Below are 18,967 nucleotides of genomic sequence, written 5' to 3' on the forward strand. Positions count from 1 at the left end.
AGCAGTGTGTCAGTGTGAGCAATGAGCAGTGTGTCAGTGTGTGCAGTGTGAGCAATGAGCAGTGTGTGCAGTGTGCAGTGTGTGTGCAGTGTGTGTGCAGTGTGAGCAATGAGCAGTGTGAGCAATGAGCAGTGTGAGCAATGAGCAGTGTGTGTGCAGTGTGAGCAATGAGCAGTGTGTGTGCAATGTGAACAATGTGCAGTGTGTCAGTGTGTGCAATGAGCAGTGTGTGTCAGTGTGAGCAGTGTGTGTCAGTGTGAGCAGTGTGTGTCAGTGTGAGCAGTGTGTGTCAGTGTGAGCAGTGTGTGTCAGTGTGAGCAGTGTGTGTCAGTGTGAGCAGTGTGTGTGCAGTGTGCAGTGTGAGCAATGAGCAGTGTGTCAGTGTGTGCAGTGTGAGCAATGAGCAGTGTGTGTGCAGTGTGTGTGCAGTGTGTGTGCAGTGTGTGTGCAGTGTGTGCAATGAGCAGTGTGTGTGCAGTGAGTGTGTGCAGTGAGTGCAGTGAGTGCAGCGAGTAAAAAAAAAAACTAAAAAAAAAATTTTTTTAATTTTTTTTTTTTTTTTTTTTTTAAACGGGAGCCACGGGAAAACCGCGTTATAACCGAATCGCGGTAAAGCGAGGCGCGTTATAACGGGGTTTACCTGTACTTTGTAATGTTTTTATATGAGCGCTGTAACTTTGCTCGTTATACTAAAAATAAAATAAAAAAATATTTTTTTTTTAACAAGTACAGTACCATCGTTGAGATCCAATGTATAAAATCCCCTAAATACATATCTCCAATCCAATCTCAAAGTCAACATCTTTCTCATTCAACCAGCACTCAACTCAATCCAAGTTCTGACTAATTATTTCAGCATGCTCTCAATATGCCCAGGTCACCGTCTTAACATCAAATACTGCTCCCTCTGTACCCCACTGCCGCTGCTCAGAGGTGGGAAAGGTGCGGTGGCTTCAACACCACTTCACGGGGCTACCCCTTATCAGCAGTGGCTGTTACCACATTATTATGGGGCGTAGCAGCAATAAAGCATGTTTAGGGACCAATATATAAAATAGAAATAGACAGACAGCACTACGTAGACTAATTCAATGAGGGTAACTTAATTTATAGGTGCCCGTGGAACAGAAGTACCCCGTAAAAAAGTTCCTCAAAAAGTATATATAGTAAATTTTATATGGTCCCCACCACCCAAAAACAATGCACGACCCTGAATTATTTGCAATTTTCAATCTTATTTTAGAAAGATATTCTCCCAAAGTTTAAAAAAAAAAAAAAAAGAGACAAAAAAATGACCCCTTTAGAAGACAACAGCTACATATAGCCTTAAGTGTAGAAAAGAGATATGGACAATTGCAATAATTTATACAGATATGTATGTTTTGGGATCATTATTGATATTGCAGAGTAAATGAGTACTTCAGTATTGGTCGAAACCTTTTACTGAAGTACTCATTTACTCTGCACTATCGCAGCTGGACTAACATGGCTATTTCCATTTAATATATTGATACTCTAACTAGGAGCAGAATGAATTATTTTGCAAACATCAATAATACTTATCCATCAATAAGTGATCGAGTGTTCTTGTGTAGCTACAGTATACACTATAGCTCAGTGAACGGACAGTTTATTTGTCAGTATTATCAGGAAATCGTAGATACGGTATATTCTCTCTTTACTTGGTGGTTATATTTTTGATGCTTAACTATTAGTTAATAAAGGAAAGCACCACACTCCTTTTTTGGGTTGTGTGGAAACGGGCCAGAAGAATTGTTAAGACCCCGAAAATGCGTGTATATGTATGTATGTATTTTTTCTTCTTATATTACTGTAGCACCGACAGTGTACCTGAGTGATGTATCTAAAATGTTGGCGGCACAATGCGTTCCTGCATATACAGCGTACAATCTAATTTTGGTGTCTGCCACACTGGGATATTGAGCGACTTGCCCAAGGTCACAAGAGCAACTGGAATGTATTTGAACCAGGTTCATCCACTGAAAAGGCAGTTAGACATTACCAGTGAGTTATTCCTCCAGGCTATCTTCTTGAGTTTTATAAAAAACATTTAGCTTTGTACAAAATGTCTGATTTACCTATGAAGATATTGTTCAATAACGAAATAATTTATTTTAGCTCGTTACATAACAATAATATTAATTATGTCATTAGTAAAAGGACAACATTTTAGAAGACTTTTTAACAATAATTTTAAAATAATGTGTTACATTGTTCCCTCAGATAACACAACATATCCTGTTATAATGCAGAATATCACCGAGTTTACATAGGATTCAGTGGCAGTGCTGATGCAAAATATTCACCATAACGCACCAGCTACAGTATATCTGTATGAGGTCTACAGTTTTTCAGTCCTTATTTGTTCTTGTCTACAGACCTGTTGAAACCAGGACGTTTGGTAACTTTAGCCATGAATGTATTCTGAATAAAAAAAGGTCAAACTCACTTTATTCTGGTTATAACTCCCTCCAATGTTTTAAATTCAGTTTTCTTTCCTTTCTGGGTGCAGACCATTGATCGCTGGACTGCCACAAGTTCTCCATTAACATCTCGGAGTTGCAAGCGAATCTGAGCTCGAACATCTGTCTCATGAGCAACCTAGAGCAAAATAACAATAAGGACTTTCTTTTACACACACATGGGTAAAGGCATTCACGATGATTGGTGTCCATGGTAGTTTGGTGCTGTATCAGACATTGGGATAATCCAGTGAAGCACCAAATCTGACGAAGGTGATTCCCGAAACATTGTGCACTGTTCATCAATGCTTTAATAAAACAATATTAATGTTTTCCTGACGTCGACATTACTGTTCCCGAGTGCGACTGAGACAACTGCTGGATATCTGTGATAATGATTACTTTCTGTATATCTTCTACCAAGAGCCAAATATAACCTTTTAAGAAGCTGCACTGCAGATCTTGACTGGAGCTAATGGATTAAACACCTCGCTGATGCAAATGCCGATAGAGGAAGGAAAAGGTTATTTGACAGAAAAAAGTTATTTGTGTCAGATTACCATTCTGTAACTTTAATAAATCTTGTTGCCTGCACCTTCTCCAGATCTATTGTGTCCATTTAAGCTACTTTTCACATCTCCCTTCAGAATTTATTTAAAAGAACAAGTCCTAGGAACATTAAAGACCCAGCAGTGTAAGAAGATTAATTTAGTTTTACACACCGTTTACGGTCTTTAACCAGTTGTGAATCAAGAGTTTTTACCGCACGTACAGTATACCATGACTAAAGTTTAATTTCTTTTTAAAGACATTGGTGAGGTAGGTTATCAAACGTCGTCAGTGCCAGGGTTCAGGGGCAGAGCCAACATGTCTGGTCAGGAGTCACTGAATTAATACAGATGTTTAAGTGTAGATTAATGTGATCACAATAAATGTGTATCTTTCTGTTCCAACATGGAGCATTCCTGTGGATTATTTTGTGTAACCAGTACAGCGAGAGGTTTCCCGGGAGAGCACAGGAGACAGAAAGACGAGATGATCAGAGCGTACGATGCCAGGACGCTAAAGAATAACACAGTGTGACACTGCATTCATGTATGAATAGGAAGGTGCTTAACCTCCTAAAGCACATGTTAAAATGTTCTCAATACTTTAATTTAAAGCAAATATCATAGACCGCCATTAAAGAAAAAATATCTCATGGAGCATTCACCATGCTACAGAGATGTTTCTTTACCTATTGCAAAGCTTTTCCGAGTCAACAAACTTCATTAATTGCACTGTAAATATCAGGAAACCGAAGTCTTGCTGATCACGTGTGACACTGGAAGTATAAGAGAGGCTGTAGTGAACTGAGACTTAGTAATAAACTTCCCGTCTTCTGCTTCTACTATAATAACACACTCCAGAAGCAGCTGAAGCAAGAAGTAGTCCCAAAGTATTCAGCCTTTTCTGATGCCCATGTCATACCGTAAACAAGATCAGGTATACGGTTTAGGTGAAGAAATCAAGAATAGCTGAAGAATTTTATATAAACCCCCTACAGTGTGTATGTGTGTGTGTATATGTGTGTATGTGTGTGTGTGTGTGTGTGTGTTATATATATATATATATATACACACACACACACACACACACACACACACACACACACACACACACACACACACACACACACACACACACACACACACACACACACACACACACACACACATATATATATACACACATATATATATACATATAGTTTGAGAGTCTTTTAAAAATATATATTTTTGTTAGGGCAATGCTGAAAGTAGCACCTCACAAGTGCCAGCAGGCATAAGTTCTTTTTTTCATATTACAAATAAGCCACATTCATAAAACATTTACAGCTGAACCCCGTTATAACACGGTGTTCGGGGTCCAGCCGATACAACCGCGTTTTAACCAGGATCGTGAGAAAAATGGCCGCCATGATCAGGGGACCCGGCGGCACCCCCACACAGTACATACCCGGAGCAGGGTGCCGGGGATCTTACACCATGGGTCAGTCATCGCAGGGTGGGCTGGCGGGGCGTCTGTCTCTGTGTGCTGGTACCAATAAAGCATTGAATTGGGGCAAAAAATGGCTGCCGCAATCAGGGAACCCGGCGGCCACGCGACGCAGGGGAGGAGGGGGCGAAATGAAACCACAGGTAAGGGTGGGTGTGTGTGTGTGTGACAATGACATTGATAAACCTTTGCCCTTGCTACGTGGGGCTGCACCTTTTAAAAAGGTATTAGTGGCAGACCAAGGCTGTCACCAACTCTACTCAGTAACTAATCATTTTCTTGGGTCTAAGATGAAAACGCTTTAAGTCATACAAGTGAGCTTTGATTAAACCCACAGCCCCTTCAGGCAAATCACGCGACCGCTCCGAGCGATCGGATGATAACGGTGTTCCTTAATCCGGAGACGGACTAGGAGTCTTCCATTTCCCTGTGTTTCAGATCGCAAGCTCCCCGGAAACCGAGCACACAAAGTGCACAGCGTAGCTATTACAATGCCAGATACCATGATCTAGTGACTCCCTCCTATGGCATCCGAAGGCTTAAAATCCTGGATGTTATGCTCCAGGATAGAATGGGCAAACATGATATGCTGCTTTCCAAGAGAAGTTCCCTTCAGTTCAAATACCTGGTTCTCATCCTTTAAGAAAAAGGGGGGCAGGAAAGTGCAAATACAACTAGTAGGGGGGGAATGCTGCTGCAAACGTGAACCCATACAGAAAACGAAGTCTGATGAAATGTACCTCCTACAATTAGAATGTGCGGTCCAGTGGAGCAACATGTATCACAGGTGGGAAAACAATTAAGGTACTCAGATATGCAACGTTTCCTCCATCATGTTAAATGATTATTTCATATATTAGAATACCGCTAGCAGCTAATTCCAGAAAAGAAAAACAACATCATAGAATATGCCATAAATAGAGGGGTGAGTTCTCAATCTCCCTGCTGGAACATAAGAAAAAAGGAAAGCATTGAAATAAATCAATATGGTGCCAATGTTTTGCACCAGTGAGATGTTTTAGAAGTAGTCTAACTTAAACACAGACTACTACAATTCAAAAATTACAGTGGAGTGTGGTCATGCAAGAGCTGCTGGTCTCCAAAACTCTTCACTGCTGCGTTGCAAATATGTGTAATAAGCAGCATTTGAAGTGTGATGATGGTACTAGTGGGACAGAGTAGCACTAATTAATTTAGAACCTCTGAGCAGGCACTTTTTTTAAACCCACTTCGAAACAACTGGTTTTAGCACAGTATAAATAAAATGTAGGTGAACACGCTTATTATCACATTGGTTATTTTTCACAAAAACGATGTGAATTTGTCCTATCTGCATGAGTGCTTGTTGAATAGCACGTGTGTGTGTGCGCATGTGTACAAAAATACATGCACATTTTATATCAAATAGTACCTTTGGATCATGTACAAATGTGTTTCCTTTTGAGCCTGGTGGAAAATTCCCCGTAGTGATATACTTGAGACATTCAATAATAGTCTGGAAAAAAATAAATAAGTGGCATACAAATTAAATTTTTATATTTTTAATAACATACTTTCACTGAAAACAAATGTTATTCTTCATATTTTACCACCTTTGTGTTCATTGAGGGACTTCAGATATGACCACGAGTGTCTGATGGTAACAAGACTAATGCAGCCCTCACATACTAAAAGGAGTAGTGATTGTGATTTAAACATAAGAGGGTACATATGGCGGTGCATGGCAACCATGATCGCTACCCACTAATCATTTGTTTGCAACTGCTGAAGTCCCGTAGCCCCCTGCTGCTGCTGCTGGACTTCTGGTGTCATAAAAGGTTTAAAGGATTAAAGCTCAATATATTTTTTTATAGAGAAAAAAATGCTTAAATACCAGCACAAAAAATCTACCCCATTCATGTCACCATGAAATTCAATTTTACATAAAATAGCTGCAAGGGCACACAGAAATCTGTTAAAGTAATGAAGGGACTAATTCAAACTACACACTTGTTTTTGTTACATTTAATCGTTGTCATGTTTTGACAACATACCACCATAAAACGTTTTCATTTTTCATGGACTCTGGACTATTGGAATCTGTGTCAGAAAACATGGACTGGATTTAAATCTCATGATGTAGATGAAGTCGGGTTGGCAAAATGGAGTTTTGAAATGCATCACTTAGGCAAAAATCTAAGTATACGCCATACTTTAATTTTAAAACAAACATCATACAGTAAATCTCTATAGGAAAAACACCTCCACTAAAAAAAAAAATCAGGATTAATTAGTCTGAGATTAGATGTTTCCGGTGTCAGAAATTACACTAGAAAAATTGATCCTTTGAATTTCTAAAGTATTTTATTTCAGATTTTAAGCACCCCCCCCTCTCCCCCATAGTGTAAACACACAGTATGTATATATTTTAGGCTGTTCTTAAAGACCTTTAAAGCAGCAATCGTGTTTTGTTTTAGCCCTCCCACTTTGAACCGTGTTACTTTTGGCTTCAGGGACACCTGGTTCCAGACATACTGATCAGTGAACAAACACTGGTAACTTCACCTGTAAGTATTTCTGGCATCAAGAGGGCCCCCGAAGTGAAAATTATGTAGTCCAGCTGCGGAGGGGGGTTAGTTAGGCGGGATTGCAGTTTTAACTTAAATGAATGCACTATGGCAGGCCTGCACAACTCCAGTCATCGAGGGCTCATTTAGTGGCTCAGTATGACTCAGTATGAATGAGCCAGTTGTGCTGAAATAGGGATATCCTGAAAACCTGGCCTCTTTGCGGCCCTCGAGGACTGGAGTGGTGCAGGCCTGCTCTATGGTCTAGCTCAGGGATGCTCAAATCCAGTCCTCACGCCCCAGCAACAGAACGCACATTTTGTGACAATCAGCATTTTTGGCCGATCAACTCCAGTCCTTAAGTCCCCGCAACTGGTCAGGTTTTCAGGATATCCCAGCTTCAGCACCGGTGGCTCAATCAGAGGCTCAGTCAAAGAATGAGCCTCTGATTGAGCTACCCATGCTGAAGCAGGGACTGAGCCACCTATGCTGAAGCAGGAATATCCTGAAAACCTGACCAGTTGGGGGGGACTTAAGGACTGGAGTTGATCGGCCAAAAATGCCGATTGTCACAAAATGTGCGTTCTTTTTATCTGGCAAGGTTTTAACCTGTTACCGCCTAAAATAACACACATTAAATATATTAGAACTTTGCAAAGGAGTATATATAATGCAAGTTTACTCAGAATCATACAAGAAATCAGCAAGAAAAGTTCAATTAAATCAAAGTTAGTTCATAACTATTCAGAAGGTGCCAGATCACATGATCTCAGGTCAAGACCACTAATCAAAAGGCACTAAAAAAAAAACGACCCCTATGAAGGACCTCATTGTAGCCGAAACATCGGAGTTAGATACTATGCAATAATGTTTTGTTTTGTTTAATGTAATTTTATTTTAAAATGTTGGTATACTGCCGGTGCTCCTGTTCAGAACTATACGTCATGTTCAAGGCATGGTCTACAGTAACTATAAATGTACAGTATACCCCCCTTTCAATTTACACCAATATCCGAAGGCCCTTTGTAGCAACAACTAGACATTGTTGTAGATTCCTGACAGTGATGCAGGGCGGGCTGGGAGTTTGGCGGTGCTCGAGGAGAACGCAGGGCCTTTTACCTTCTCTACATTATGCAGAATAGCACTAAAAATGGCCATTCAAATTAACAGTGCTTTCTGTGTGATACTGCACTTTTTGCTTTCTTGAATCTATTCTATTGAGCAGTTATGCTGCTATGTACGATCTCTGCCATGCCCGTCTCCTCTTTTTCTACAGCGGTTTGTCTTATGCTATGGGGGTTGGGCGCTTTTCGCTCTCTTTTTGCCCCATTTAGTTTCTATGATTGCTAACGAAATGCATATCCTTAATTGAAAAATCCAAATCCTCAAAGGAAAATTTAAAAGCACTCAAGAACACCAAACATTTATACTCAAAATTATCACACTGACACAAAGGACATAATACTCCCATACTGTTAATCTTACAATGTATCCCCTTCTCCCCCCCTCTACACTGCTGATGGATGATTGGTCCTATTTCTTACTGTCCCTTTCATCCATTTATTGTCTGCCTGTTGATGTAATACCCCCTCTGTTATTCCTTCTTTACCTCATCTGCCTTAGATTCTTATCGGTGTTAAACTCATGGAACCTCTGTAAATCAGAGATTTCTCCCTCTTCTATTCTACATCTTTAGGGAGCAGTGGACCTGATCAAGAAAAAAAAGGCATGACATAGATAACAATATAAGGCCTTTGGGGTGATGGCCTTGAAGACATTCTCCTAATACCACGGGGCAATCATGGAGCTTTGTATTTATACCCTGTGTGTGTGTAAACATCATACTTTTCATCGAAATGTTCTGCTACTCTGATTGAAGAAATAAATGTGCACAGCATAAAGCTTCAGATTGTTTAATATTACAAGTAGAAAGGGAACAGGAGAAAACCAGAGCACCACCAATAGAACAGTCAAAAAAATAATAATTATATATATACAGCTAAACCCCGTTATAACGCGGTCCTCGGGGTCCACCCCGAGACCACCGCGTTACTAACGGGGTCGCGCTAATTTAAAAAAAAAAATGGCCGCCACATCAGTGCATATTTACCCCGCGGTCCCGGCTTCCCCCTGTCACCGCGTGACAGGAGATGGGAGGGGGGATTCCCCTCCGGCTTCCGCTTCCCCTGTCACCGCGTGACAGGAGATGGGAGGGGGGATTCCCCTCCGGTCCGGCTCCCCCCCGCCGCAGCACAGGGCCCTCGCGCCGCAATACAGGGCCCCCTGGCCCTGCCGTAGCGCAGGGTCGTCCTGCCCCCCCCCCCCCCATGCCCCCCCGCGCTGCACCGGGCCATCCCACCAGCCCCCGCAGCATCGGGGGCACCCGCAGCCATCATCCCCTCCACCGCAGCACCACCCCCACCGGCACGCCCCCCCCCCCCCTGCAGCCACATGCCTCACCAATCATCCCCAAGGTAAGGCTGATTTATGTATATGTGTAGGGTGTGTGTGTGTGTGTGTGTGTGTGTGTAGTGTGTGTGTGTGTAGTGTGTGTCAGTGTGAGCAGTGTGTCAGTGTGTGCAGTGTGAGCAATGAGCAGTGTGACAGTGTGTGCAGTGTGAGCAGTGTGAGCAATGAGCAGTGTGTGTGCAGTGTGCAGTGTGTGTCAGTGTGAGCAGTGTGAGCAGTGTGAGCAATGAGCAGTGTGTCAGTGTGTGCAGTGTGAGCAATGAGCAGTGTGTGTGCAGTGTGCAGTGTGTGTCAGTGTGAGCAGTGTGTGTGCAGTGTGAGCAATGAGCAGTGTGTGTGCAGTGTGCAGTGTGTGTCAGTGTGAGCAGTGTGTGTGCAGTGTGAGCAATGAGCAGTGTGTCAGTGTGTGCAGTGTGAGCAATGAGCAGTGTGTGAGTAGTGTGTGTGCAGTGTGTGTGCAGTGTGCAGTGTGTGAGCAGTGTGTGTGCAGTGTGTAAGTGTGTGCAATGAGCAGTATGTGTGCAGTGTGCAGTGTGTGTGCAAAAAAAAAAAAAAATTTAAATATATTTTTTGTAAAAAAAATTTTTTTTTTAAACGGGAGCCACGGGAAAACCGCGTTATAACCGAATCGCGGTATAGCGAGGCGCGTTATAACGGGGTTTAGCTGTATGTATGTATGTATGTATGTACACACACACACACACACACACACACACACACACACACACACACACACACACACACACACACACACGTTTTACCAGATTGGAGTCCGGAAAAACGAGACAGCACACAGTCTAGTAAGTCCAGTAGAACTATATTCAGTTTAACATGGCACCACATCCAACGTTTCGATCATCTAAACGTGACCTTCCTGAGGGGCACGTCCCTGAGGAAGGTCACGTTTAGATGATCGAAACGTTGGATGTGGTGCCATGTTAAACTGAATATAGTTCTACTGGACTTACTAGACTGTGTGCTGGCTCGTTTTTTCCGGACTCCAATCTGGTAAAACCTATTTGTTTACATGTGCATATGGGACAAGCATCAGTGTGCCAACTGAATGTGATTTTTATATATATATATATATATATATATATATATATATATATATATATATATATATATATATATATATATATATATATATATATATATATATATATATATATATATATATATATATATATATATATATATATATATATATAAAAGTATACATTACCGCATAGCAGCAAAAAGGGAGACAGCACTCAGGTGAATGAAAATAAATGTATTAAATACAGCACATAACTCCACATACATATATATATACACATATACATACACATACACATACACATACACATACACACACACACACACACACACACACACACACACACACACACACACACACACACACACACACACACACACACACACACACACAGAGTGCGTTCCCATAAAAATATAACCATTTATTGGTCATAGAAGAAACAAAGGTATCTCCCTACCTACACGTTTCGCGCCGTGCACTTTATCAAGGCATGCATACATGTAAATAACGGGTACATTTGTAGGTTCCATATATGCTGCAACCACCTATCACATGGCGGCATTGGGGATCTCCCCCTGGTGCACTCGGCGTGACGTCAGCGCGGAAAGCGTGCAACGTCAGCGTGAACGACTGGGCACTCGCAACGTCAGTGCGACAGGCGTGCAACGTCTTCGCTTCGGCAGCCATCGTTTGAATAACAAAACTTTGTTTTTACATTAGACTCGTAAACAAACATACAGAGAAGACTTTTTTCTTTTTTTTTAAACAAAGGACCAGTTCACGCCGAGTGCGCCAGGGGGAGTTCCCCAATTCCGCGCTGTAATAGGTGTTGCAGCATACACGTAACCTACAAATGTACTCGTTATTTACATATATGTATGGCTTATTAAAGTGCTACGGCACTAAACGCGGGGATACACCTTGGTTTCTTTTGTATGTATGTCTTTATTTATACAGCGCCATTAATGTACATAGCGCTTCACAGCAGTAATACACGTGACAATCATATATATATAACAAATAATACAAATAACAAATAACAGATAACAGAAATAAGTGCTTCAAATAAGTAACATTTCGGAAGAGGAGTCCCTGCTCCGAAGAGCTTACAATCTTTTCTTCTATGACCAATAAATAGTTATATTTTTATGGGAACGCACTGTGGATATATTTTTTTGACTGTTCCATTGGTAGTGCTCCGGTTTTCTCCTATTACCTTTCAGCAATTCCTACAAACGGATGGCACACTCAGGACCCTAGGACGCGAGGGGTAAAGTCAGGATGCTGCACTCAAGAAGTGAGTCTAATTGTGACTAGGAAGAACCCCATATGTCTCCAGATGGCTGAAGGAAGGTATGGTCAAATTATACACGCTGTTATTTCTGGGCACTGTATGTGATAAACCGTTACTGCTATGATTTGTGAGGTTTCCCAGGCAAGCGTTTTGTACCTAGCTATTCAAACCTCATATCAATTGATACCTTAAGGGTTCTGTAAATTCTATTGGAACTATTACAATTTATATATGTCTGATTACTGTTCTGAACACCACACAATTTTTTCGTTTTTAATATTACAAGTAACCTTGTACATTTCATAACTTTCCTGCTTGCCCAATGTGCTATTTTATGTAAGTTTTAGATGTGTACCTTGTGCACCTCTTCTGCACTTCTCAGATTCTACGCTCTAAAGCCAGATAATTACCTTTCATACTATTTTCCATGTCTGTAGCACTTACTCTTTTATTGGACCTATTCCTGTAATGTTGCATTTGATGTTATGGTTAATAACATGAAGTGTTCCGGATCAAGCAGATAAACTTACCGTTTTCCCTGCTCCATTGGGTCCCACCAAAATGGTCAGCGGGGTGAAGAAAGTGATGACTTGTTTGTTCTTATCTTCTACGCCAAAGCTCCGCACTCCTAGGATACTCATCTTCTCGATTTTAGACATCTTTGTAGATTGTTGGTTTCTATTCGGATATTTTTTAAATTATCCTTTAATTTGTTAGCCCTAGAAAGTAAAATATCAATTGTCAAAAAAAGAAAAAAAATACTTTACGAGTTAACCTTACAGGTCCTTAGCAGCCATTAAGATGCACACTAAGGCTGCGGCCGTAGCGCACGCGATCGCGTTCCTTGGCACGAACAAATTAATTAAGTGCACCGTCCGGCCATACGGTGCGCAACAGAATTTGGAGGCGACAAAACCATTTCATTTTTCGCGCGACGGCCGTGTCACGTGAGCCATTGAACAAATGAGGGCGAACCTCATTTGTTCAGCCTGGTGATGTCACGGCCACACCTCGCCATCACAAGCAGCAACGGAGGACACAAACCGCTCAGTGACAACCGCGCGAATCTATTTGCAGGACTGTCGCACGCGTACTATGTCTGCAGCCTAATACTTCCAAATTAAAAAAAAAATTATATGTAGGATATTGTTTGAACTGCAGCTTAAAGGAAGGGAGATTTCACCAGCAACAAAGGAAAGCAAAATACATCAAACCCAGCTAACTTCTGGAAGGTTATCAACAATACAGTATATTCCAGCCTCCTAACCATCAACAACCAAGTAATATCACTAAGGGGGATATTACTCTGACAAACCCCACTGACATTGCAAATGCAGTCAATGATTACTTTGTGGGGTGTGCCACTAACCTATTAGCGAAACGCAGCCCAAACCACCAACCTGAATCTCATCCTTGGAGTGCCCACGTAGCCCCACCCCTTCCCAACACTGCCCCCAATTTTCAACTTGGCCCAGTATCTGAAGAGGAGATTACACAAGCGCTCCTAAAACTAAGCAGCCAATGCGGGCCTGACTTGCTACAATCTAGGTTCCTACGACTTGGTGCCCCAGCCATTGCCAAACCAATTGCTTCCATAGTCAACTCTATCCTGTCTGCAGGCCATATCCCTAAGCCCTGGAAAACTGCCAGAGTTGTCCCAATCTTCAAAAGTGGGGACAAAAACCACTGTCTCAAACTACAGACCAATCTCACTTCTCCCAATTCTATCCAAAGTCATGGAAAAATGTGTCCACTCCCAATTAAACGATTACTATACCAAGACAAATTTCCCTAGCCAATTCCAATCTGGCTTTCGTCCCAAACACTCCACCGTAACTACCCTGCTAAAAGTTTGCAATGAAATCCAGTGTGGAATGGAACGGGGACAACTCACTGGTGCAGTATTCCTAGATTTTGCAAAGGCTTTTGATACAGTTGATCATGCTATCCTGCTTAACAAACTCCAGAGCTCTGGAATTGGGAAGCATGCTTTAAACTGGTTTCAGTCCTACCTATCAGGAAGATCCCAACATGTGTCCATCTCAGGCTCTAACTCCAACCCCCTGGATATCACCCGGGGTGTCCCGCAAGGCTCTGTTCTGGGGCCCCTACTCTTCTCAGTGTTCATTAATGATCTTCCCACAGCTTGTAAGGAAGCCTCAATACACATGTATGCAGACGACACAATCCTATATGCACAGAGCCAAAGCCTCTCTGACCTTCAACACATACTTCAGTCTGACTTTTTGAGACTCGAAAACTGGATTTCCCAAAACAAACTGTTTTTAAACACTGACAAGACTGTAACAATGGTATTTGGGACCAAGACTAAATTCTTAAAGCTTCCAGCGACTGAGCCCCATATTAGAACCAACACTAACACCACCCTAACCCCTGTCACTAGTTTTAAATACCTGGGCTTATGGTTTGACTCCCACTTAACATTCGGAATGCACATTGATACCCTGACAACCAAGACCTATGCCAAACTAGGGGTACTTTACAGGAACAAATCCTCCCTAAGTCTCCTGGTCAGAAAGCGTATCGCACAGCAGATGCTAATGCCAATTATTGACTATGGAGACATAGTATATGGCACGGCACCTCAAGCCCACCTTAGCAAACTTGACACCCTCTACAATTCAATTTGTCGTTTTGTTCTCTAATGCAACTACAACACACATCACTGCGAAATGCTCAAAGAACTAGATTGGTCATCACTAGGCGCAAAGTTCACCTTTCCTGTCTTGCCTTTAAATTCTTTATGGGCAAGCTACCCAGCTACCTGAACAAGCTCCTCACCCCTACCACATGCAGCACCTATCACCTGAGATCAGACTCCAAAAGACTGTTCATGGTCCCAAGGCTCAACAAAGTATCCGACCGTTCCTCCTTCTCCTACCGTGCACCCCAAAACTGGAACAACCTACCAGAGTCTCTTACATCCACCACCAGTTTAAGTTCTTTCAAATCTAAGGCTGTCTCACACTTTAATCTGGTCTGTAATTGTTTCATACGCTCATAATATATATTTTCTTTAACTGTGCACGCAATGTCTTGTATATAATGTATACCTTGTTCATTTATGTAACTGTACTTGTAACCATGTATTATTTGTCTTAACTCTGTGCCCAGGACATACTTGAGAACGAGAGGTAACTCTCAATGTATTATTTCCTGGTAAAATATTTTATAAATAAATAAATAAAGGCAGTGGCGCAGCGGAATATGCGCGGGCCCCCGGGCAAAATGTTGCCGGCTGCTCCTGTGCAGTCGGCTCTTGCCAACCGCGCATGCCTTAGGAAGGTCTTATATACCGAGCTATGGCCATATTATTTCTGAACAGTATAACAATGGATAACGGACGATGACATGTTTGGGACGTGTCAGAGGCGCATTCGATCTTACAAACATAAGCTCCTTGGTTTTCATAAAAATGTCTAAACTTTAAAACACATTAAGACGGCTCCATTCCAAGATGCCAATATTCTAACCCTGGAAAACCAGCCCTCCAATGATCTTGTGAAAAATTTGTATCAAAATGATTATTGCATGGTTACAGAGAAAATCAAAGTTTCTGAACATAGATGCTTTTTCTTTGAATAGGTCCATGTGGGGAACGAAACATTGATTTTCTCTGTAACCATGTAATACGCTTTGCTATAAAATGTTCACAAGACCACTGGAGTGCAGTTTGTGATTTAATTTCTGTACTGTACTTCACCAATCTTACGTTCGGACTGACGTGCACCCGTGGCAAGATCAACTGACTGAGTATTGCGAGTGCTCCTTTATATTTATTTAATATTTGAACCCTGACAGTTACATAAGGTTGAAAAAAAGACATGCGTCCAACAGGTTCAACCTGTGGTAAATTTAGAAAACAGATACTTTATCCTATAGCTGTACTTACAGTATATTAATCCAGAGGAAAGCAAACAAACCCCGCCAGTAACACATCATCCAATGATATCTCATAAGGGGAAAAATAAATTCCTTCCTGACTCCAAGAATTGGCAATCAGATTACTCCCTGGATCAACATCCTTCCCATGTTTATTTATTTGGTATATCCCCGTATACCTTTCCTATCTAAAAAGATGTCGGTTGGACATGACGCACTAGTTCTCTCATCAGTTTGCGCAAGCGCAAAAAATAAAACAAAAATCGATGACCTTGGTTCTCTGACAGATTTAAGACTAAATCAGTATTGCTCAGGAGATGCAAATAGTATTGCGATAACCAACGACTCATTTGCGTCTTATTTCTTTTTTTTTTTTACAGTACAGGATCATTCAGTGTAATCCAAAGCGCTGTTTGTTCCGTTATGGAAGCCAATGGGAGTTGTCGACCAATAACAGTCACTTCTGACTATACTGAATTACCCTGTAGTGTAATGAGATTCTTTATATAAAAATAAGCAATCACCTTCAAAATAACGTTTTTTTTTTGTATCTTGTGAACAACTAATAAGTTTAGCCTATTCCCCCAGTGGTGCTTAATTCAGGCCTATCAGCTAGCTGTTCTTTATATGTAGGATTAATGAACGCTTTGTAATTACTTTCTAATCAATGAACAGAAATTTTTTTTAAAAATTATACGAGGATGAGAACTGACTGTTATCACCAAGCGACATTAAATACCATTTAAAAAAAATACCAATGCTTCTTTCCCATAGAAATTAAAGTTTACAAACATTTCAATCCAATATCTTGTTGTTGGACCCACTCCCTGAGTGCACAATGATAAGTATCTCAAAGTGCTTGTAATGTGTCAGCATACACAGTCACAACTTGAAATATACTTAATGTTAACTCAATGGAAAAAATCTGCATACCCCATGTTCTTAAATATGCCATTATCTCTCTACTAGCATCTCATTTCCTACTTTGACTGATTAGCCTCTGTTTCTTTTTTAACATTCAGGCTTTACATTACCACACATGCAGCAACCAGCTGCAAAATAGGATGCATTGTTTATTCCAAATAAATCATTACAAATGCCATATTTTTTAACGTGACCCACAGCACATGCATATTATGTGTTCTGTACAGCACTGCATGCGTTTTCCAAACTCAAAAAGACTACTGTATACTTGCATCTGTCTCCTCCCAGAGAACATCACTGCTACAAAAAAAACAGAAAGTAATGCAGTACATCACAAGCAATGCACCATTTACAGCATGTAACACACATAATGTAAATGTTAGTTAACACAAGTTGCTTCCAGTCAAATCCTTCTAAGAGGGGCTGGCATGGGTGCTGGAAGCAAGAGTACATTGGTGGGGGGGGGGGGGGGGGAGGGGGGGGGGGGGGGAATGGCTTGCTGCAACACCCCGAGTTTATACATGTTTACATTACAATGTATATACATTACTGATCTCACATGTACAGCACCCCCACCCAAAAATAGTTTCTGCATTAATGGGTGGCATGTGATGATCACTAGCCTATTTTTGTTGTTGCCCCGATTAGATCCTATCCCCTCCACCCACTTTTTTTTTTTTTTTTTTTAATTTTAACACACATGCATTCCTTCTAAGAGGAACAAGCATGGGGGCTGGAAGCAGGGCTGCAGTTTATACACTTTTACACAATACCAATGTATGTGACTGATCTCTTATGTACAGCACCCACACCCAAAAGTAGTTCGTCCACTACAGGGGGGCAAGTGATGATCACTAGCCTATTTGCCTCCTCCTTTTACACTGCATCCTCCATGCACAGGAGCTTGAGAAGTGAGCAAGATGGGATAGAGAGTGAGAACCAAACATGTATTTTGCTGCTGAGAGTGTTGCCTCCTGTGCTCACCTCGCTGCTCCTCTGCCCTGCACAGCAAACACAAGAACACCATGCAGACTGAATATGCACAGCAGCAGCCCCAGGATCTATCAGGGAGCTCACTGACCCCGGAAGTAAATCCTGGCAGGGGAAAGAAAGTGAAAGTTCAACCGGAAAAAGAAATGCACAAGTACCCCAATCCCCACCCTGGGATGTCACTGAGCACATGAGACACACTCCCTGTTATTCCTGCTACTTTCTAGCACGTCTGCTGGTCCAACGTGGAGAGAAAAGCAACACTCAGATAATACAATGGTATTACGCTATGAGCATATATTCAGAACTGCATGTTATAATCATCAATTTGACAACATACATTTACTTTTCTGAAATAAATTTAAAAGCAATTCTACTTAAACATCCCTCTACATTACCAATATAACGTGTTTATTGCTGCATAAATAAAGCATTGCACAGTTGTGAATCAGTGTTATTTTTTTTTCCAACGTGATTTGAACACATTTCACACACGTATATATAATATATACACGTTTACAGAATTTAAATTATACATTTAGATATATAAATATATTGATATATAAAGACAATGAACAGTAGTAATACTATTATTATTAGAAATAATGTGGCACAAACACAAGCATAGTGTTTAGCTGCACATATCAATCAGATTATGTGCAGACTAATTCTTTATTTATTATGGTGACTTCAGATAATATAATTCCAACATGGGCACCTCCATCATTTCTTCCCTTTTGAAGTTTTGAAAGCGCCATTGTCACAGACAGTGGCAATTTACCTTCAGTTAACATGGTTGGTCATGGGAGTTTAAAAAAAACACCTTTTTTACTGGAAAAAAATTATGAAACAAACGGTCAAATCTTTCTCACTGGCCCTTATTCTGTGAGCTGCGATAGCGCAAATTCAGTCTATGGGCTTTTCTTGCAATAGTGCATCTTGCATCTCAACCTCCAGCCACTCCTTGGTATACTCTGCGTTCCATTGCCCTTCAGTCTTTCGAATCCAGCCCAAAATCTAAGCTTTCTTTACCCTCCACTGACCCACACAGCCATGTCACAACTTACAACACGTTCTTGCCTCCCACTTGATCCGTATGCTCCTCCTGTACGCTGACAACTGCGGCACTCCAATCCACATCCCTGGCAAAACACATACGCTTTCTGGCCATGTGTACTCGTTCTGCTGAATGCCTCTGGAGAAAGTCACACTCTGGCTGATTTCTTTCACTACAAATGTATTCTGTCCTGCTTTGAGTCTGCTCTTTTTCTTGCCCTATATA

At 41.2% G+C, this 18,967-nt stretch overlaps 1 protein-coding gene across 1 annotated transcript in view; it reads right to left on the reverse strand.

Moving 5' to 3' along the window:
- Positions 1 to 17,814, reverse strand: part of RAD50 (RAD50 double strand break repair protein) — a 98,626-nt gene extending 80,812 nt beyond the window's left edge. Inside the window, exons 1-4 of the mRNA XM_075601111.1 lie at positions 17,680 to 17,814; positions 12,399 to 12,587; positions 5,932 to 6,015; positions 2,471 to 2,622 (exon numbers count right to left, since the gene is read on the reverse strand). Coding sequence (XP_075457226.1) covers positions 2,471 to 2,622; positions 5,932 to 6,015; positions 12,399 to 12,527 — 365 coding nt within the window. The 5' untranslated portion in view covers positions 12,528 to 12,587; positions 17,680 to 17,814. The remainder of the gene's footprint in view (positions 1 to 2,470; positions 2,623 to 5,931; positions 6,016 to 12,398; positions 12,588 to 17,679) is intronic.
- Positions 17,815 to 18,967: the final 1,153 nt, after the last annotated feature.

The sequence above is a fragment of the Ascaphus truei genome, chromosome 5 (genome assembly GCF_040206685.1).
Source record: "Ascaphus truei isolate aAscTru1 chromosome 5, aAscTru1.hap1, whole genome shotgun sequence".
In the NCBI taxonomy this organism is placed as follows: Eukaryota; Metazoa; Chordata; class Amphibia; order Anura; family Ascaphidae; genus Ascaphus; species Ascaphus truei.